The sequence below is a fragment of the Diuraphis noxia genome, unplaced genomic scaffold, assembly GCF_037042655.1.
Source record: "Diuraphis noxia isolate RWA-SAM2 unplaced genomic scaffold, SU_Dnox_SAM2 contig0001, whole genome shotgun sequence".
In the NCBI taxonomy this organism is placed as follows: domain Eukaryota; kingdom Metazoa; phylum Arthropoda; class Insecta; order Hemiptera; family Aphididae; genus Diuraphis; species Diuraphis noxia.
In genome coordinates this window covers 88,425,461-88,448,813 of record NW_028301711.1, presented here as the reverse complement: position 1 = coordinate 88,448,813, position 23,353 = coordinate 88,425,461, and the positions used below count along the sequence as shown (strand labels likewise).

Genomic DNA, 23,353 nt, shown 5'->3' with positions numbered 1-23,353 from the left:
CGTTGTAGTCAATATATTAAGTTATATTAATACGATAACACATATGAAAATTAATTCGAGTTCGGCGTGAAGTATACTTGAAATCGGTCAGGCTACTTTTTCAGTTGCATTCAATAACATTTTTTAAATACTACTTCAGGATTAAATTTTGTTCAAATTTAAATCAAATTTGTGAAAGTTTGAGGGTTAAATTAAAAATGTAATCAGATCGATCTCAAGACTTTGTGCCGAATAAATATATACATTTTCAGAAGTCTTATCACTTCAATTCAATGATCGGACTAACGAAGTTAAATGGGTAGTTTTTGATGGAACAATTGACTGGTACTGTACTACTTACTGCAGGTTAAACAATAGCTATTAAGAGACGCATTAAAAAGTAAGCCGATGAAACTATGCCTATATTCCTACATTCCTCTAGACGCGTATGATAAAAAAGAGCATGGGATGCTATATAATTTAAAGGGCAAATAAAAAAAAATGCTTGGAGCAAATTTAAAATATGTAGATTATTTATAAAATATTAAAATATTAAATTTTGTTTTAATAAAATAATGAAAATACGTCAACCAAGTACGGTACCAAAGTTACAACAAACATACAAACAAAATTATGCAATATTAGATTAAAAACAAATAAGATCAAATTCATTTTAGGGTAACAGATGCTGTAACATCCCAGCATTCCAGCCAGTCCAAGCCTACATCCCTCTCATTATTGTGAAACGTATACGGCAGCGCTATATAACTATATGGAAATGAGCAGCAGTGAAGGCCAGTTCTTCATTCACACGTTTGAGTTAAAAATAATTTGATGGTTGTAGATGGCACTGCCATTATCCGAATTAAAATTTAAATCTCAATAATAATACCAGCCAATGGTGGTAAAGATTAGCCTTACTAAATAGTGTATAGCTCGATTTACGGCTCGTGGCCCTTGATTGTTCCGAGGAACTCCGGAAAAAATATGTGACCACCCGCGTGAGTCGTTTGTAGCTCAATCAAGGTTCATAAACGTTGATAGTTAGTACCAAATAACTCTATCACTGCAATATTACCACGGCGAATTTCCATGTTTTGAGCATAAATCTGAAATAATGACACCAATTGTTCAAAATTACATTGTGATGAGAATGAAGCAGTAGGGTTTACTTCTACAGCACTTCAGACTTCAGAGGCGTACCCAAGAGACTATAAGAGAGTGAGATTGCGGGACCTGGTTAATAGAAGCTATAAAAATTCTTAGTTGACAGTAAAGCAAAAAAAAAAAACTAAAGTTCAATTAGATACGTGTTTTAAAATGTATACACTTTCTAATTTAATATATCAACATTGTAAACCTGCATTAGGTACTTTATCTGAGTAGTAATAAGCTTTAATATCAAAATAAGAAGAAATATATACCTATCGATTAAGATCGATAAAATATTGTGATGATTATAAATTATAATATTAAGGCAGGGACACACTATTCACACGCCACGTCTTAACATGTCTTCACACACCACACGTGTTAACACATTTATATTTAAATATTATTCGATTTTGTTATCATGTAATTATTATTATTATCACTACCATTGTATGTTAATCTAATTTGTAACTATTTATACCATTTTTATTCTTAATTCTCAATTCCTTAATCATAAAAAAATAAATATTGTACTAAAAAATAAACAATCATCAATCATACATAAGCTCCTAAGGGATATACACAATACACACGAATCGTAGTGATATACATCAGCTGTATCATCACGATTGTAGTTTAACTGAAATTGGACGGGATCAAACATTTGACCAGCCTTTAAAAAGGGTGAGGTAAATATCTCCGTTTACCATCTCTGTCTCCTGGATACCAACGATTTTCAATCTGTAGGTGGTCGTCAGCTGATTATTTATATCTGCTTACAAGTAAAATATGCATATTGCATGTACAACGAAAAAATATTTTTAGATTTCACGAAAAAATTGAATTTTAAATTTGAGGGCCATGGCTTTTAAAAGGCTTAAACTTGCTAGTATTGTCTGCAATGATAGGCTGTAGCTATACTAGTAAACTACCATGAAATAATGATTATAATCATTAATAGGTATTAGGTAAGTACTATAGTAGTATAGTCTATAGAATATATTATAATCAATATAGTCCTTCTGAATACCTATTATACATGCATAATTGATATGTAAAAACATGATATTATAATCCTTATACTAGTAACTATTGATAAAAGATTAAAAACATAATAACTGTTGTTAATTTTTTTACGAAATTTCACAGGGAATGTTTGTATATTCGTTGGTAACGAGGGACTAAAAATGTATATATATTTCTCTATAATATGTTTTGTCAAAAAACAAACTGACAAAAGTTTATTTTTTCGTGCATGATATTGTTATTCGTTTTTATTCACCAGAATATTTCGTTTAAACTTTAAACCGTTATTTCACTATTTTATGTATTTTGTTTTCATTAAATAGTTTAAATAGAAAATCTGTATAATTTCACTATACACAATGGCAAACAACATAATACCTCAAGAAGATAACACTAGCGAGATACTAAAGGCTGACATACTTAAATATGGTTATATAAACAAACGAAACAAATTCAGAAAAAACAAAACAACTGCTAATCCATCCAAACGTCAAGAGTAAGAATAAAATGTGTTTACCATTTATTTTTATTATAATTTATTATTACTATGAATATTGAACAGTAAATATTTTTATACGATGAACTCAAAATGAAAAGGTCATAAAGAGTTTAAAGTTTAAAACAAACAATCATCACGGATTTAATAATGATGCAGTAATCTATATATAGCTATATTGAATTATACTTATATTGAGTAGGTTAATCGTATAACAATAATAACAATAGATTAAAATATTATAGTTAATTATTTAATTAAAATAGTATGTAGTAATGATTAATAAGTAATACTAAATCAGTATAGGGAACGAGATAATACAATTTATTTATTTTTGTCACTGCACTTAAATGATACAACAAACAACTATAGCAGTATTATAAATTAAGTTAAAAGTTATAACTGTATTAAGTAATAATGGTGGAATATTCATTTGTATGTAAATAGCTAATAATAGTTTATTTCAGTAAGTTATTAATAATGATTATCAGGGCAGGATTTAATGAGGGTTGTCTGAGTGGAAATGTGCATTGCAGTCTAGGAACACCACAATATGTTCTCACTCTATAATTTTACATATTAACAAAAATATAGTAATTTATTAACGTTTCTGAGTACATATTATAGTAATAAATATCGTATTATTGTTCTAATACCCTATATCATGAGAAAATTTCATATTTGAAGATTGCGCATGTTATTCGAGCATTAAACCAAGATGTCGATTTATGATAATCGTTATTTATTAAGTAGTTGTTTTCGATATTCTTATTCTTATAATCTTGGTACTCAAAGAAAGTTAGCAAAATTATGATCAAATACATACAAGCAAAAAATCTAATTTTGTAACATCAGACATTAGACGATTGGGGTATCGTATTAATTAATTATATTTAATGTCAGTTTTCAAGAATTTATATTTACACTTTTTTAAATTTACTATTCATAATAATCAATTAAATAAATGTTATTACTTATTAACGAATATCAATTAGTTTTGTGTAAATGCATGCATATTAAAAAAAAAAAAACTTACGATGAGATTTTTAAATACTTAAGTTATTAATTAATGTGCTATTCACAATTAAAACTTGCTGGTCATGATAGCTTTATAATATTTTAAAATATATTTATGCGTTCATACAACAATGTGATGGCCTCCGGACTGCGGATTGGTAATTAAGTTATTCCCTAAAATTAGTTAAAATAAAATTTAAGATTTAAATAGTTATAATCAAGTTATTTAATTATACCTACATACTTATTTATATAATATATTTCCAACCAATGTATATTAGGTATAATATTAAAGGTAAACGGTAAAGAGAATTTTCAAGCTATATAACATTCATATTATCGGATAAACCTACTCTTACTTCTGTTATAGGTTTTTTAGTATTTTAATTCTTGCTATGGTCATTTTTATTTATAAAAAATTTTAAAGCACATTATGTTAAAAAATCAATTGAATAATAGATTGTAATTACTCATTAGGTTCGCCATGGATTACCAACCTATTATTTCTTATGATATTGACATTGGTAATTATATTCATGGCGTATATTTAACTCTCTCTCACAAAACGTACTTGAATTAAAAATGTACCTTGAAAATGATAAATAAAATATGAAAACGACCAAACAGCGTTTAGCAGTCTGCAAGCCACCACATTTTGTATGTTCTTATATACAGCAATGCATAACTATAATATTATAGACAATTTTATGATAAAGAACTTTTTGCACTCTTATTTAGGGCCCCAAAAACGTTTTACGCCCGGGGCCATCACATACTTAAATCCAGCCCTGATGGTTATTGACGTTGGAATGTGTGGTTGCGTAGATGGGCCATTAGGTTCTTGGAAGAAGAACGAAATAACTTGACGATTGATTTGAATGCGATGGAGTCCAAAATAAAGACAAAGAAAGATGAGAAGTACAGGGCAAAGTTTTTAAGTTTAATTCACGAGACTAAACAGGCCAAAATTGAGTTGAATGAACAGAGAAAAATTGAAGCACAAGTGAACAAAGAAATAGTCCAATTAGAAACTGAACTGGAAAAACTTACAATCAGAAATAGAATGGAGATTGTCGACGTTCCGAAATTGACAACTGTATGAATATATAATTAAATACCACAATAATAGAATTAAGTTTATTTTATTTTTATTTTTGTAAGCCCGGTCAGTTCGTTTTATAACGAATACTATATTGTTTTGCAGAATACCGAAAATCACGAATACAATAGGTTACTCGAAGAACAAAACCAACTGAAAATACAAGTGGAAAATTTACTTAAACGGCGGCAACAAATACAAAACATTTATAATTCACACATGGAAAAGCTGAACAAAGGAAAAGAATTAGTATCTGTTCTTACCGAACAAGTAACAAGGACTTACACATACAGGTATAAACCTATAACCTAACCTATAAATTTAGAACAAGGTTTCCACGTAAGTAGTTCATACTGTGACCAAAAAAACAAAAAAATTATATTAATATATATATTAACACGTTATTTTATGGATATTTAAAGTTCAGATTTTGATGAGATTATATATTTAAACCAATAACGGTTTTAGTTATTTCTCTGTAGTTTAAAAAATGTATTTGTGGGTCCTACTTGAAACTTTTATAGTAGGTATATTATTATACTATATACAATACACACAACAACATTTTCAAATGCAATTTTGTCGACAAAATTGATTTTAACCTTCCATAGTTCTATAATGATTTTATATCATTGAATTCAAATTTAACACATCCATTACCTATAAACTATAATAGACTCTCAGAGCGTTGCCCAGTTTTTTATATTTTTAACGGGTTTTATATTCAGTGGAGGTAATAATTGCATACTTGATTCAGAAAGGAAGCTAAGGAGCGATTGGAAACATATTTAAAAACAAGTAATGATCAAACTGGTGATTATAAAAATCATATATTATCACTTGAACGGCAGGTGAACGAAGATTTAAGAATGACAACATTTCTTTCACAGAAGTGTATGTATTAAAATATATAGATTTAAAAAATAACTAATTCGGTTACTGGAGATAAGACTACGATTATATTATAAGACATTTGGTTGAAATACACAATATAAATTATGAATGAGATTATGTAATATTATATAGTGTGATTTAACTTTTAAGTCGAATTTTCGATAACTCGAAAGAATGTCTTGACCCCTGCAGTTTATTATATGTATTTATGTGCATACAATTTTCCATAACTAGAATTTTTTTGTCCCTGCGATCAATTCAATATCAAGATTCACTGTACCTATGTATATCCTTATTATATATTACTTGAAACGGCGCGCGGCGGTATGTATGCTATATGTATATTCAAGTCTCAAATTAGGCAAGCACAATTCAAATTGGGTAGGTTGGGAAGTCAAAATGGGTGGTTTCATTTTCCTCCAAAAATGAGATACCATTTTTCTCCACAAAAGAGGTTGGTTTATATTTTCTTCCACAATATTTTCGACTAAAATTATGTCTATTTTCCTCCAATATTTTAAAATTAAAGTAAGAGATAGGATCATATTTTGGGCTTATCGGTGGATGATTACATTCTGGTATCAGCTATCTATATCAGTTAACTAAAAACTCAAGTCTGAGTAATTACAAAAAATTTTGATGGAAAATAGAAATTGGGGGTAAACAGTATCTCATTTTTGGAGGATAACGGCTACGGCTGTAAAAACTAGTAGTCATAACTTTATATAATCAATCCGAGTGCTCCGTTTAATGTTTTTTTTTTCGCCAACTTTATCTAAAAGTCATGCAGTATAATTTCTAAAAACCGATGAAATAATTTGTCAAAAAATCTGTTTTGATAAAATGCTGTAATATTTTATTTTCAAACATATTTTAGTAAAATCAAGACATATTAAAGACACTGAAAAACAACAAGATGACGATACAGAAATGTTAGCGTTAAATCTTGAAGCAGAAACATTTATTAAACATTTAATTTACGCTGCTGATGAAAAAAACTTAGAAAAAATTTTGCAACAAATTGTTAAAATGGACCTTAATAATAAATGCATGTTTAGGTTTTTGATGGAAATAGAATCATACGTAAGTAATATTTATGTTATAATTAATAAAATACATACTATTATATTTAATGCAGTCTTATATGCAGTAGTGTAATTGGATAAAAATAAACAATATTTTATTAATTAAACGCTTAATAGACGGGTGGTATTTTTGAATATTAAAAACTATTGGTAGATGTTAATTAATTAGAGCTTGGCTTCTGTAACTCGAAAAAACACTAAAAATACATTTAATCAAACTTTAAAAGTATAATTTGATAATACTTAGAAAAATCAATTATTTGACGAAGGTATAGGTACTAAAATTGTTTTATTTCCTTCGTTAAAAATATGATTTTATAAAATCTTATTATTAATATATTTAATATAGGCATTATTGTTAAAACATTAAGTTAAAATTTTTTAAATCATTAGGCAATCAACCAACGTCTTTAAGGTTAATTTAATAATGAAAATACATTTTGTTCTTTTTCTGCACTTTTTAAACATTTTTTAAATTATATAATCATCCTGATACCTGGAGTTAATGAAATATAAATTATATATTTATTTTTCTTTTCTATGTTATAATATTACAGAAGTTTTTGTTTATATCTAATAAACGCTGATGTGGCGTTAAATTAAATTTTTTTATCTTTCAATTATTTTTTTTTATTATTACATAAAAACCGTGGGAAGAACTCTGATTATTATTTTATACAATGTAAATTATTTATGTTGGTTTAAATATCGATTTGTATGTTTTAAATTAATTTTCACACTGTTCTACGTTAGTTTAATCTACCTATATTAGATTTTATGTTAATAAATAATAAGTACTTAAAGTTTATATTAGTTTTAAGAGTTTCTTTCGTTGTTCATTAGACATTTTTATGATTGTACTATGTATTTTGGTTGTTGGTTATTTTGAATTCATTGGTGATAGTGTCATTATTTAAGTTTATTTTGTTCAATTCTCGTCATTGTATGTTTATTTCACTAATGGTTGCTATTGCCATTCTTTTTGGGATATTACTGTATTTACGTTCCAAAAATTGTATAGTGTGACTTTGTCGGTATGTTTCCTACCGGTTGGGTTTTTACTGTCAAATTTTAATCGCTTCTTAAACAATCTATTGGTTTATTTTATATTTCCGATTTTGATATTTTGGTACAAAAGTAATTTCTTTCTTTAGATTTAAAGTTTTCTTTATGTTTATCGTTTTAGGGTTGTATTTGATTATGCATTCTGTTGCAATTCAATTTTGAATTCGTTATTTTTGTACCACTTTTGGTTCGTTTATGTCTAGTTATTTTTAATTCGTATATTTTTATAGTGGCGGCGGGGCGATTGCCTCCCGTTCTAGAATTATAATCATTATTCATTTATTACCAATTTATAAGTAAAATATTAAATTTCTCATTTATATTTTAGTATAATATTGTCAAAAATAAAAATTGTGTTTCCTACATTTAAACTAATACATATTATGAAAACATTATCAGATAATGGGAGTTCAAAAATACAGTCAAATTCGCTTATAACGATCTTCTAGGGACCTAAGGAATCTGATCGTTATAACCAAACTTCGTTATATCCGGATCATAAAAAAAATAATTTTTTTGAAAAATTGATTTATTAAACACATTTTTTACTGTTATTTAAGATTACATATGTATTTTAACATTCAAGGTTTTTATATAAATTTTAATAAATGTACAGAATATACCTGTATAGACATAGAGTATATGTTTACGATTTGTTTGAAAAATAATCTTTAATAGTAGTTTGTTTATAATTTGAATAAGATTTTTTAACAAAATTAGAAATATTTGACATTATTAACTACGGAATTCGAAACGTGTCTAAACGGATAGCAATCAAAACGGTGACTAAACGAGTAAGAAACGTTAGCTGTATCCAGTACGGTCGTACAAGACACATTATCTGTTACAAATAAGATTAAGAATTATCGATTTGGACGAAATCAAATTTACTACTACAATACTGTATTATTAATCGCTATAGGTGATTATAAAAACCAATTTTCGTTTTAAAATAACATCGCTATATCCGGATTATCGTTATAACCGATATCGTTATATACGAATAAAAGTACTACACGTAACATATAAAACCAACCAAATACATTGCTTGGAATCGTTTTACCCGGAATATCGTTATATACGGCATCGTTATACACGAATTTGACTGTAAATCATTTGACGCTGTAGCTTCTGAGAATCGATAACCAATGACAATTCGCCGGGACCGGCGAGCAGCACACGCCATGCTTGGGCGATGTTAAAAGTCGCTCGTCATTATTATGGTTAGAATACAAAAACTAAGAAGTGGGAACACAATAATAATACTGCCGCCGCCGGGGTGATGATTTTAATCGCCCGTTGGCCGTTATGCACGGATTCCGAACTTGCGTATTTATTATTTACTTTGTGCGGTCGTAATTCTAATCAATTCTATCTATAAAAAGGTGTTGACAATTTAAAATATATATAATCATTTATAATTTATATGTATTAAACTATTAAACAGATTAAAATTAATTATTATTATTAATATTATTTGTGTTCGATACTTTCCATAAATAAGCAATTTTATATCGCCCTCCCACTTTCAGAGCACACGAGCCGCTGTAACAAGCGATTTTTACCCCCGGATATTTTTACCGGGGGTAAAGAAAACCTAGGATATTTATACCCCCGGTAAAATTATAAGGGGGGTAAAATTATCCTAGGTTAAATTTACCACCGGTAAAAATATACTAGAATAATTTTACCCCCGGTAAAATTGTTCTACAGGGGGGGTAAAAATATACTAAGTTAATTTTACCCCCGGTAAAAATATACTAGGATAAAATTTACCCCCGGTAAAATTGTTCTACAGGGGGGGGGGGGTAAAAATATACTGGGATAAATTAATCTTTATTTAAATTATACTAGGATATATTTACCACCCAGGTGAATTCATATAGGATATTTTTACCCCCTATAAAAATGTGTTTTGAAGGCGGTAAAAATATCCTAGCGTATAATTAACGGCCTGTTTAAATTATACTATAATTATTATAGTATAGTCATAGCCTCCGGGTCTGTTTGATTTATATTTGAATAGTCCCCACCCCAAGTCAAAAGCTGAAATTGCGCCTATGTGCCTCTTAGATAGGTATAGGTATAGATATCACCATCAAACAAGAATATACAATTTTTTATTTTTCACTTTAATTGCGTCGTGCACGTATAATTTTGTTCTGCTGCAGTTGGTAACGCCACGAACTAACAGATCTCATATTTTTGTAAAAATAGTTATTAACGATGTATTGCGGTGGGTAATTCCGTAAATATACATAATTTCAGGCATACTGTACGATTTGACGCGACGCACCAATGGAACATTGATAGCAATAATATTAATATCTTTAGAATTTAAGTTAATTGAATTTCTGGATATTGCATAAACTTTTTATGATTTAGTATTTACAGTAAAAATATTATTCAATGTCCTTTAACTTACAAATGATTCAATGAACAATTACAAAGATTACTTTAAAATCTTTTCATTATTAGACAATGATAAAATGCAAAATATGTTAATAATTTATTTCTCTAAATCAATCTACTATTTGGTCAAAACTACAACTTCAATCGTTGACAAAAAAAATAATAAATGTGTTGGTAGGTACATATTATGTTTTGTATATTTTTAAAACACTTTAACAAGTACGTGTTGAATTGTGTGGAATCTTGTATTAAATTGTCATACTTTTTAACTGAGCATAAACATATAGATACTTATATATAACTATGCAAAAAAACATAAGAAAAAAATAAATATTTGAAATAATTCTAAATAGCTTAAAATGAGCCAAATATTTTGCGAATCGTATAATAAATAGCAAACTTGAAAAGTTTTTTTAATCAATTTTTGAAAGCTAAGGTAAGCTAGGTAACTTAATCTAATCAAATTTTGGATTAATCGATATGACAAACTCAATTATTTTTGCTTCATTCCATCACTGAAATTGGTAAGTTACAAAATTAGTTTTTATGTCGAATCTAAAGCAGAAATCAATAACTAGAAGGTTATATAGATTATATCAAAAGAATGAACTAGATAAAATATGCTTCCAAAAATGTCTATCAAAGTTTATGCTGATAGCAATTTTTCTGCTAGAAAAGTTAAGAAGTTGTATGGAGATTTCCACAGTCTCTGGGTTATGTTTTCTGTTTTATGAATGAACCAACGATAAGTGCGATTTTGTTTTCTAATTAATTGTTAATCGTATTATTAAAATTCCTACCTAACGAGATATTTGTAGTTTGTAGTTTTTGAATCATTAAGTCTTTAATACATATAATATAGGGTTTTTCGTCTTTATTCTCTGATTTCTCTGGTAATATGTTTATTATAATTTATTTGTATTGGTAAATTTTGAAAAAACTAAATCATGATGGTGGAAAAAACGTTTAATTTTTTTTTATCTTGACTTGTGAACATTTTGTATTGGTGATGTAGACATGTGGTTATTTTATTTTCTGTAAAAAATTGCTTAGTGTAAGTTAATATGTCTTAAAAATATTAGAAATTGTTGGTATTTCACTAGGTATTAAGTTTATGATTTTGTAAATTAGAATTAATTTAGTTAACAAAAATTAAAAATTACAAAATACTCAAAGTACTAATCCGTAATTATTTGAAACAAAATGTATTATTTTTTTTTTCAGAATTCCGAAAACATCGGAAAAATAGGGTCAAAACTGTTGAGTACAAAGATCGCCATACTATGAAGAAACGATCTATAGTAACGTTAAGCTTACCATATTTTGAATGGCGAGCTCAGAGTAATCATTATATAATATATATAGTAAACACAAAATGAACACACACACACATATATATATATATATATATATATATATATATATATATATATAACATATAGATTATAGGTACATTATTTACATTGTATAGTGTTCTTGATGTATTTTTAATTAATTAGGATAAATTAAGTTTTTATATATATATATATATATATATATATATATATATATCAACTTAATTGACTAATTATATATATATAAATATAATTTCTTAAAACTGTATGCAGAGAAAAATATGATTTAATTAAATTGCAATAATACAATATTCGAAATAAAATAAAATAATATCATCAGACAATATATTATATCACCCGTGTCCAAATGAATGTTTCATTTAGATTTCTCAAATATCTTATCGTAGAGCGACTTTTTACTAATATATGAAGCAAAGATTAATATTAATAAAATTTCCATCATGTACAAACATTCTTGGGTAATTAAAAATATGAAAGTGATATAAAATATGCTCAGCCGTTTTTTTTCTTCATTTTTTGGTAATGTTCTGTCTGCATTTTTTACTAGAATATTATCCAATTTACTGCGATTGAAATTTTTTAGTTTTAAAGGTTTTAACTTAAGGACTAGTATTGTTTTAATTTAAGTCTATAAAATAAGTTAAAAATCCATGTAAAATATTGATTCATAAACAACATATAAATATAAATGTATTTTTATACAGATAACTCTGTGCTCGCCTGTTTTTATGTAGATCGTTTCTTTATTTCCGTGATTCTCAATAGGGGGTCTCAGAAAAATGTTATTTCTTGGTAAAATGTTTCCATAGTTTTCCATAAAGATTTAATGTACCATAAACATTGATTCCTCTAATAAGTTAAATATCGATCAAATAATTCGTATTATAATTAAAAAAGTATTTATGAATAGAAAAATTAAAATATTTTAAAAATATTGTGAAATGTATACAAGGAATAGGCTGTGAGGATTTATTTAATAATTAATTATGCTTTAATAAAGGATGAGGGTAAATATAGTTTAAGTTAAAAAATACTTAAAGTTTTGTAGTTGTTATCATTGACTTGGACACGGGCTGATTTTTATATGTATAATATGTAGTATCTATATAGATTATGGCTAGGTAGTAAATATTTGTTTCTATACAAAAATGAATGCTAAACGGATTTAGAAGATAAAAATATACAATCGATTTATGATAACATTATAAATACTAAATACTATGACTTAGATATGAGTCTATATAGCTAACTAATAAAAAATGAACTGTGGCGTGAAATTTGAGAGTGATCATTGATATATAATACTATAGGTGCTTAATTTTAAAGCATAAAATAATTATTGACATTTAATTTATATTGAGATGAAGAGAAGTGAAAATGTATTAAGTATGTATGGTTGAGTATAGGTTACGTAATGTATTTGTGTAACAACTAACAATTATTGTGGCTTATGCAACGTATAGTATTGTACGAAAAATTTACTTTACGCATGTCTCCCGGTGGTTATAATCACATTCAATATTTATTGATGATGATAATATGTGTAGGAGAGAAATTGAACTTGGCTTGGTAAGGTGTAAAAGAATTTGTACCTACGAAGAAAATGTGTAAGCTTAGATGAGGTCATTAATTAAAACTTAAAATGATTTGTGAAAAAAAACGTTATGCCTATATGAATTTAGTGGTTGTATTTGTGAATAGGCTACTATATCTATAATCTATATTACATATATCAAACAATAGTAATGGATGCAGATAACAATAATAATAAAAGTAATACTAATTATCACAATGTCAACGTTTGATTTGGCCACGCAGTTGACGAACGCGGAAAACACGATCGAAGAGACGTGTACCATCGTTTCGGATAAAAAACGCGAGTTGTGCGAAACGCAGGCGGCGAGAACGGAGCAGCTTGCGAGCGCCATGAGGACGTTGAAAGCCGGGCGCGTGCAGTTGCGGGAGGCGCGTAGGACGTTGCGATTGATGGCGGACGAATGGCGGGAGACGTGCCAAACGGTGGACGATGCGTGCGAATTGATGATGGGCAAGGACAGCCAACGGCCGTCGTACTCTCTTCTAGTACGTGATGACGGCGGTGTCGGCGGCCAAAGAGAGTGCGAAGTTGATGACGAGGACTGCAAAGAAGAAGAAGAAGAAGAATCGAACGAAAGCGACGACCACGATGCAGGCCGCCGTCACCAACGTCAGCACCACCGCCACCGAAGACGCCGGCGTCGTGGACGGCCACGTGGCGGCCGACTATCGCCAACAGCTTTAGTGACAGAGTTGTTCGAGTATTTCGAACCGATGGACAGCCGACTGGACGACGTGCTGCAACGGGTGTTCTGGATCCAAAACAACTATGTTGGCGGAGACAGCGGACCGAGGGAGCAGCTTGAGGTGCCCGCCGGTGACTCGATGTCCACCACGTCCGAACAGGAAGACGAGTTCTTAGCACGTGATCTGGATGGAACCATTAACAGACACGCGAAAATCATTGCCGCCCTTGATCCTAGCACATTAACATCCAACAACGAACTATCGACGGTCGGTGGTCAAGTGTCTTCACTCTGTCCGAGGTGAGTATTCAACACATCGAAATAATTATGATAATATGCGAGCAGACTAAATTTTTAAATTGTTGTTAAGTAGTACCTGACACCTGTGACATATAATAATTAATAATACATAGCAGTCACTTTGTAATTATGATAATAACACATAAATTGTGTTAAACTTTTTCATACAGTTTTAAGTCGATAACAATCAAAACCCTTTTTGTACTTTGGCCTACTTCATCCCCTCCCTATTTAGGGCTTGACAATCACCAACATAGCTACACGCATGCATCTACCATATATATTATTATCAACGTGCTAGATTTTTACTGTAAATCGTATAACAATACGTTCAGTGGCACAACTTGATGATAAGGAACCCAAGTGAAAAATTCCAAACTGGGGCTCTTCTTGCTGTTAATAAAAATGAAAAGTAGTCAATAAGCTTTATAAAAAAAATTTTAAAAATATGATTTTCTCACATTTCATTTTTGATAATTATTATTTACATCTATTTTATTTTTATAAAATCAAACATATAAATTAACTTTTCTTGTTTTTACGGCAACAATAAGTCATTAATAATTTAAAATTAATGCGCCACTGCCGTCGTTGATCTTACCTGTGAAGCATGCACTAAACTGAATTATTTGGTTCCGTTACAGGTGTTTAGAAAAACGTTACGAAGAAGAAAACCAATGGGTTTTGAAATATATCGATAAGTTCCAAGGTGCCAGCGATACACCACCAACTACATCACGTGTGTGTAGTAGTAAAAATGTCAGTTTCAAAGATATAAACGACGAAGAATTTAAGAAATACTTTCACCGGACTTTAGATTGTCCTCTTTATGCAGCTGAAAAGTTTCATACGAAGTAACACGAAAATGAACATGTTATCACGTGATGCCCATGTAATACGCTGTTGACTGTTGTCGCGTTTATTAATGTTGTATTTTTTTCCGTTTAAATCCTGTTGTCTCTCGGACGTATTTATTTTTCAAACATTAATCCAATTTCGAAAATATTAACCACGCTTGTAAATAAATTTAGTTATACGTCGTTAACGGATGGAATCAAAATATATTGTTTCATTTTTTTTTTTTTTTTGCATTTTTTCATTGAAACGACCTCTAGGACTTCGTCAATGCTTATCAGTTATCACAATTGGGTTGTAGAGAGATCATGTGAACTATTTATCTATATCTATATATATATATATATATATATATATATCACAATATACAATATGATACTACCCCGCTTCTCCAAGAGGAGACATGTGCGGTCTTCACTCCCAGTGGAGTGGGATCTAGTTGGAAAATGGATGACGTAATCGACGACAGATTGGGGATTTGGTGATCACGTAGAACTGTAGAAGTGTAGAACCACACAAATTTTTTTTGCACTATGCTATGAACTGAACCGATGACTGTGTGAGTCGCAGTCAACTGTGAAAATATATAAAAATCACAGCAACATCAAGATTTTACAAAAATAATAATAATAAATCAGAACCTTGGTTAAAAAAAAATATTTAAAACCATGGCTAAACAAGATAAATATAAATTATAAATGTGCAGCCCTTGTGGCTGACAAATAAAAATATAATATTTTGGCCCTTCTGGTCCAACAGAATAAAAGTATAAATGTATAATAATAATATAATAACAGCTATTAGAGCTGTAGCCGTATAGCTTTAATATTAATACAAAAAGCGCCCCTTCTGGTCCAACAGAATGATAATAAATGTACGGCCCTTTGGCCTAACAACTAAACATGTATAATAAAAAAAAAATAATATAAAATAAAACTTTTTGTGACCAGCAGCTGGTCCCGTGTTATAAATTTTAAATAATGTCATAATATACAAAAAATGATGTTTACACACAACACACAAGTAAAATAAAGTTGGCGATTAGCTCGGCGAGATTTACAATAATCTAATAACGATGAGCAAACAAATAGCCTTCATGGCGCACAATAATAATAAAAAATATATTCAAAGGAACTGGCTCTTTAAGCCTGCAGCTAACATGTAAAAAAAACAACAGATTAATTACTATTAAAGTAAAATAATTATAATATTAATATTGTGAATTGTGATGATGTATAAAAGCGCGCGCGCCGATACTGCTGCTATAACGTTTGGCTCAAGAAAAAAATGTCACGGCGGCCGTGTTAATGATATTCACCGCAGACGACGCGGCGGCTTACGATAACACATTGGGCGTGATCTACATACTAGAGCTCTGCATGGTCCACAATTTCAGGGACCAGACCGGACCGATGGAGAATATTTAAGACAGAGACTGGACCGAACCAATATGTATGGCTATGCAACTGGACCAGACTTAACCGAAATATTTATAATTTTTTAAAAAAGACCAAACCGGACCAATAAAAAAAAAAATTTTCGATAGAAGACCGGAGACTTGACTACAAACAATTTTTTTATTGAAGACAAATCTAGACCAGACCAATCTATAAAGGTATTAGGCAGGACTGGACCGGACAGGACCGGACTTAATTATTAAAGGCACAAAATTAAATTAAAACTGAAAAAAAAATGTATGACTTAGACAACTACAGACTACAGTATAATAATTAGAACATTTAGAACATAACTACTTACTGTTACTTCCCAATGTTATACCTTATACCACTTACCCACCTATTTTAAATATATTTTAAGCATAACTTGTTTCTCTTGTTAATATTGTAATATTGATTAACATTGTATGTTATTAATGTATATGATTAACATATTGTTATATGCACATTATAATTAATGTGTTAAGTTATTATAATAACTAAATAATAATTAAGTTGTCATGCCAACCAAGTAGATCCTGTCTATACTCTACAGTAATAGATGTAGTCAACTGGCAATAGACTCCAATGTCTTCTAAAAAAACATGTATGTTGTCAATATTCCTGACAAAAAAAATTAATTATACAGTTATTTTTTTTTTTTTTTGGAGTACTGATACTGATTTATTTTTATTCAGTAGCAGAAAATATGACCAGAACATTTTAATACGTACTACTTAGTAATAATAAAAATCCATATTTTTTTTTTAAAATTAATAGTACCTATAAGTACTCATTGTTTTAAATTTAACTTAGTACAAATTCATTGATATTAAAACCTAATGATTCGTTACTAAGTGAAATATCGTTAGTCCTGCAATCATAAACCATATGCCACTAAAAAAAGCTTATTTACACATCCTTTTTTAGTATCATAGGACATAGATGTTATATTAGTATATTACTATATAAATTTAACTTAATAAATAATAACTGAAATTGTGAATACAAAATAAATAACTTGTATTATTCAAATATAATAATTAATAACATAATATATCAAACTAAACATCTTAAAAATAAAAATGTAATAGTTTTATATCAATTTACTATTAACAGCATATATTGTTTAAATTTAGATCTGAAAACTTTAGAAACATAATATAATTAATTTAGTATGATGTACTAATACATACTATGTGTATTGTATTTACAGAACCTAAACCTACTATAAAACATGTTTGAAATTTGAATTTTATAAATAAATTAGAAACTTTATTTTTTTAAATTGTTGAAATGGTTGTTTAAAAATAAAATTGCATCCACAGTTGAGCCACTAAAGCAACTCCTTCGCTCTTCAACAACTCTTCCAGCAGTACTAAATGATCGTTCGCTACTGGCGCTACTTGCTGGAATAGCAAATATTTGCTTAGCCAACATGGATAGGTATGGAAAATTAAACATTTGATTTTTCCAAAATGTTAATACATTATCTTCTTTCACATCAAACTCAAAGTATTTTTGTTTGTACTCTTCCAGTTCTTTTTTAAACCTGGGGACATTTTCGAAATGTTCGGAATCATTTTATGCATCTTCCCATTCTGAGAACGGTGTACTTCCTGAAAGGTTTTTAGGAATATCTCTTTCTTGTGGTAGTATATTACTTAGTTCACTATTTTCTTCTAATTCAATCTGCGATAGTTTCAACTCAATATTTTGATGGATGCGAGCTTTATCATTTTCACTAAACATTTTTAATGATTTAAATTTTGGTGACAAAAATACAGCAATTTCATGTTCATCAGACAATTGGAATTTAGATTCCATGAGTTTTAATCCTTGTTTACCTAATATATGTAAAATAGAATTAGTAGTAGGTTCTTCATCACTGTTACACATATTGATCTGAAAATCAGCATACTTTTTTAAATGCTTTTTTAGTAATTGTTGGTATAAAATTGCTTTGTAGATAGTTGGACATTTGTCACCTTCAAGATCATCGGAGGCTTTCTTGAAAGGATCCAAAAACTGAATAATTTTTTCAAGTAAATCAGTATTAATATTTTTTATCCGACCAAAGTGTTCTCCATGTATTAGTATAATTTCTGGAAGTGCTTTATGAACTGACTGAAACATTAAAAGTCGAGTGTTCCACCTTGTTTCCACCTCTTGCACAAGTCCTTTGCTAAGCTCACAATTCCTTCCAGAGCTTTTCATATACTTAACCAAGTTTTTACTTTCAACCATTAATGTTAAAATGGGTTCTAATGGTTTAATCCCAAATTCTTCTTCTTGCTCTAAAAATTTTATGTCAAACAAATTTCTCAAAACTGTGTTTAGTAAGTGAGCACAACAATTCAATCTATTGTAGTTTCTAAGTGCGCTTAACATATTTGAACCTTGGTCGGTTACAAATGTGACACAGGACATCAAATCACCATTAAACTCAGTTGCTGACTCAGATATTTGAAAAAAAAAATTACACATAAACCGTTTTATATTTTCACCAGTTTTTGCTTCATAACTGGGAAATTGGCCAGTCATAAGTAGGCGATTATTAAGTTCCCAATTACTGTCAATATAATGTAATGTTATTGACATGTAACTGTTTTTTCTATAGTTGTCTGTCCACATGTCACAAGTTGATGCACACAACTTTTTTTTTATACTAGCACATATATACTTAAAAAGCTCATTTCTTATTTCCTTAGCAGTTTTTTGTATATGTCTAGATATAGTAGTTGGATGAGGCAAAATATCAGTTATGTCAGTTCTTCCCAACGTTGTACCAGTGTCCAATAGAAATTGACCAAAACACTTAAAACCTTCACCATTAATAGCAGACATTGGTCTAATATCCAAACAACAAAATTTAACACATTTTTCAATTGTTTCATTTTTTAAATAGGTTGGTATTATTTTTTTTTTCTTGTTTGTAACTTCAGTATACATGTCGATTGTTTTTTGTGATTTTAATTCACTGGCACATTTGTGTCTGTTCAGTGTAGCCGTACTTGTGGTTTTGCTATATAGTTCTTTGCAATTGATGCATGCAACAAAATCAGTCAATTCTTCATCAAGAGAATCCAGGTTTTCTAAATTTTGTTTAACGAACATGACTGTTTGAAATTTTTCCCAAGTTGAACTTTTTCCCCCATGGGGTACCAACACATACTCCCCAGTATCATTTAACAATTTCCGTTTGATTAAAATTTTTGAATTTGAAACATTTATGTTTGTTGACAATGGAGTAGTATCAATTATTAAAGATGAAGAACTTGAAGCAAAAGAAAAATTAGATGAATCATCAATTGTGTCATTTGGTGTTGGAGTACTGTTCCTTAAATTTTGATTATTAGATGAACTGGTTGAAGTACTTAGAAAACTTGAATCCAAAAATTCACGTATTTCTTGGGAGTTATTCATAGTTCTAAAATAATTTAAAAAAAACATTAATGCTAGTAAGTTATCATAAATATTGTGAAAATCATAATTAACAAAATATACAAAACTATTTTACAATTAGAAAATGATTTATACATTTTTTTTTTCACCTAAGAATTTAAATTATAGCTTTGAAAAATATCAAGAGCATTTAAGTGATGAAAATGCATACATTTACACCTAGCAAATGAGGACCCCTTTGTAGGTATATTGTAATATAGGAGTTATGGAGTTATGTAATTTCAACCTAGTTAATGCCAATCTTAATAAAATACATTATTAATAATAATATGGTACTTTTATTCCAAATTAAATATTAATAGTATAAAATTATAATATTAGTTTTAACTACCTCTGGAATTATATAAAGTATTAATAATAATGTAGATTGTAGTAAAACAAACCATTATTCAAGTATATAAAAGTATTTAAATAGGTTTGAGTATTATATTATCAATGTTATTCTGAGGTTTTGCAAGGCCCTGTATGAAAATAGGCACACTAAAATACAAGTTTTATAACTTCATAGGGTTTATTTATACAATAATCTATTAGTTAATTTTGCTTCTAAATAAATACAAATAATACAATAAGGGGCTTGGTTATCTATCCTAGTCAGTAGTTTCCTTTGAATTATACAAGTAATTCAGTATACAAAATTAACTGCTAAGTTATTTGGGTTAAAAACAAAGTAGTTTTATTTTAACATAATGGCAATATAGATTAATACAGATTGCGTTGAGATGAAATTATGATTCTACATTAATTAATAATAATACATAAATACCTATTATTATACCATTAATTTTATACATGTATTGACATTTGGCAAAAACTAATTTAAACAACTATAGTACAAATGGCTAATAGTAAAATAAAAAACTTTAATTATATTAATATCATCAAATATGTTGACAAACTCTCGTTTTTCGTACCTAAACTAATATACAATGATCTTATATCATTGAATTCAGATTTAACACTATTCATTACAGTGACCCACTTGTAATCTACTGTACAGCAGAGTGACATCCACTTACCCGCGTTTTTTAAACTATGTATTACTGACAAGTTATAACATAATATTAATAAAAATTCTTTTTAATATTTATTACAATCATATATTGTATATAATAAATAAATACAAACATTAAATGATTATAAACATTTAGAATATGTAATCTAAACACTTTAAAAATGAGAGAATCATAAGTTTTTACTTCATAGGCGAATCTACGGAGTGTGCCGGGTGTGCCAAGGTATACCATAATATATATAAAAAAAAAATTAAATTAAATAACAATAATTAATAATATCAGGCAATTAAACATTTATTAAATATTAGTTTTTTGAAAGATTGGACATAGGTTAGTAAACAAGTGCACACTCAAATGTTAAACTCTGGGTTCACCTGTGTTTTACTTTGTTTTGAAATTAATGAAATAAATGATAAAATTGAGAACATTTAAAAAAGTTAGAATATTGATAAATAGTGAGTAGCAAGTAGCGAGTAAAGACAACCGTATTAATGATATTAATAATTAAAGTAAACTTAAGACTAATGTATTAAAGAAGAAATAATATTGGAAATTTTTGATCTACGAAAACCGCTCGTTAGGTATTTTATGCTAATTTAAAAAATATTAATTTTAAAATATACAAACGAGAAAAATGTTACTATACAATATGTCATTAAAAAAATTAACACAAAGCAATGTCAGAGAGTACTGAATTTAGTAAAAATTAGCTCTTAATGCACTGTTAAATGGGTAAATAAAATAAAATATATAATATATATTTTTATTTTATTTTATTAAAAATCAAGCAAGTAAAAAAACAAAATATAACTACTGTTATTATAATTGAATTAAAAAGTAAAAAGTAAAAATATTTAAATTTTAAATATTATTATAAATTCAACAAGTTATAATAGATAATATTAAGATAGTAATAATTGCAGAAAACATTATTATGTTATATTGTGGGTATAAAGTATAAACAATAAACAGTTAATGAGTTAATAATCAACAACGACATATCAACCTAAAATCAGTGATTGAAATGACTTTGCCAAGTTTTTTGTATGAATATTCCAGATATATTATTAATCTTAGAATGTTAGATCACGTTAAGATATTTATTGTATTTATTATTGATAAAGGACTTCTTATAATATTTTTCACTTAAAAACCCTTACGCTAAAAACACATTTAAGTATCAAAAACGTGTTTTATTATGATATTGATATTGACTTAAAACTAATATTTTGCGATATGAAAAAGAAAACCCAATGGTTTCTAGAACAATTTTTAAAACATTTGACTTAACTTTTGGCCTTTCACTTCTCAGCCATCGATAGAATATTTACATATTATATTTTTAGTACTTAGTTCACGATGACTTGATCACTTATTTAAATACTTAGTATTGAAAAAAATAAAATGTGCCCACCTATCAAAGTATCAACATTTAAAATATAAATATTTGTATTTACCTGTGTGCTGTAACCTGTATATTTTCAACAAAACCTCATCAGCATTCAGCAACTCACAGGCTCACACGGCAGGTAGTAGGTACGTCGCACGTAGACACGTAGGTAATAATTACTTTTCCTTGCAGTCTTGCACTCGCCACTCGAGACTGTATATTATAAATCAATAACAATTAACAAAGTTATTGACATTTTGATTTTAATTTAAATTTAAATGAAAATACCTACTTACATCTGCCGAACAAGATAGAGGACCGAAAACGGCGAAAACTTACAAGTTTATTGTCACTTGACAGACTAAACCACTAAACAGTAAACAATCGTGTTCGATATAACATAGGTACCGACTTATATTAATTTCGGTCGCCGTTGGGGCGTCGGTCGTCGACGACACAACGGTTCTGGAAATACCGATAATTTAACTATTTAAGAATTATATTAATATATTTTACTATTTTAGTTATTAGATATTGCATTTGTATTACGTAATCGTATACTCGTATTGCATATAGAACTAATAGTGAATAATATTGGATACAAGTCTGGGATTTCCCTACTTCGTATATTTTAATTTATATATTAAATTCTAATTAACTAATTTAAAAATATACAAATTCATTTTTTTTTTCTGACAACATTGATTAGATAAAACCAAACCAGACTGGACCAGACCGTGATTCTAAAACTTATACAGAAAAAGACCGATTTAATATTTTTAAATTTTGGACCGATCCGAACCAGACCAATGTGTTAATTACTTAGCCTAACTAAAAAAAAACCATGAACATTGAAAATCAGACCGCAATGGACTGGACTTAAATGGCGTTTAATGTAAAAGACTGATTTAGACCGGACCGCGGTCCAGTCCGGTTCAGTCCAGACCGGTCCGAGCAGGACCATGCAGAGCTCTACTACATACATCATATAATAATAATTCACAATCACACAATTAATACAAAAATAGT

At 28.7% G+C, this 23,353-nt stretch overlaps 1 protein-coding gene and 1 long non-coding RNA gene across 2 annotated transcripts; one reads left to right on the top strand and one right to left on the bottom strand.

Annotated features, from left to right (window-relative positions):
* Positions 1-2,453: 2,453 nt before the first annotated feature.
* Positions 2,454-17,388, top strand: LOC107170463 (uncharacterized). Its single transcript, XM_015520593.2, has 7 exons — positions 2,454-2,653; positions 4,496-4,766; positions 4,875-5,062; positions 5,527-5,663; positions 6,541-6,746; positions 13,399-14,162; positions 14,807-17,388. Exons 1-7 carry the CDS (start codon positions 2,517-2,519, stop codon positions 15,018-15,020), a joined length of 1,917 nt encoding a protein of 638 aa, XP_015376079.2. The 5' UTR covers positions 2,454-2,516; the 3' UTR covers positions 15,021-17,388.
* Positions 17,389-19,697: 2,309 nt separating this feature from the next.
* Positions 19,698-22,698, bottom strand: LOC149062359 (uncharacterized). Its single transcript, XR_016189780.1, has 3 exons — positions 22,617-22,698; positions 22,392-22,537; positions 19,698-19,883 (listed from the first exon to the last, which is right to left on the bottom strand). It is a non-coding gene; the product is annotated as an uncharacterized LOC149062359 (long non-coding RNA).
* Between the last annotated feature and the right edge of the window lie 655 nt (positions 22,699-23,353).

Coding starts and splice junctions, on each gene's coding strand:
- LOC107170463 (XM_015520593.2), top strand. CDS start 2,517: ATGGCAAACAACATAATACCTCAAGAAGATAACACTAGCGAGATACTA. Junction 4,767..4,874: donor ACGTTCCGAAATTGACAACT/GTATGAATATAT, acceptor ATTGTTTTGCAG/AATACCGAAAATCACGAATA. Junction 6,747..13,398: donor TGATGGAAATAGAATCATAC/GTAAGTAATATT, acceptor TTGGCCACGCAG/TTGACGAACGCGGAAAACAC.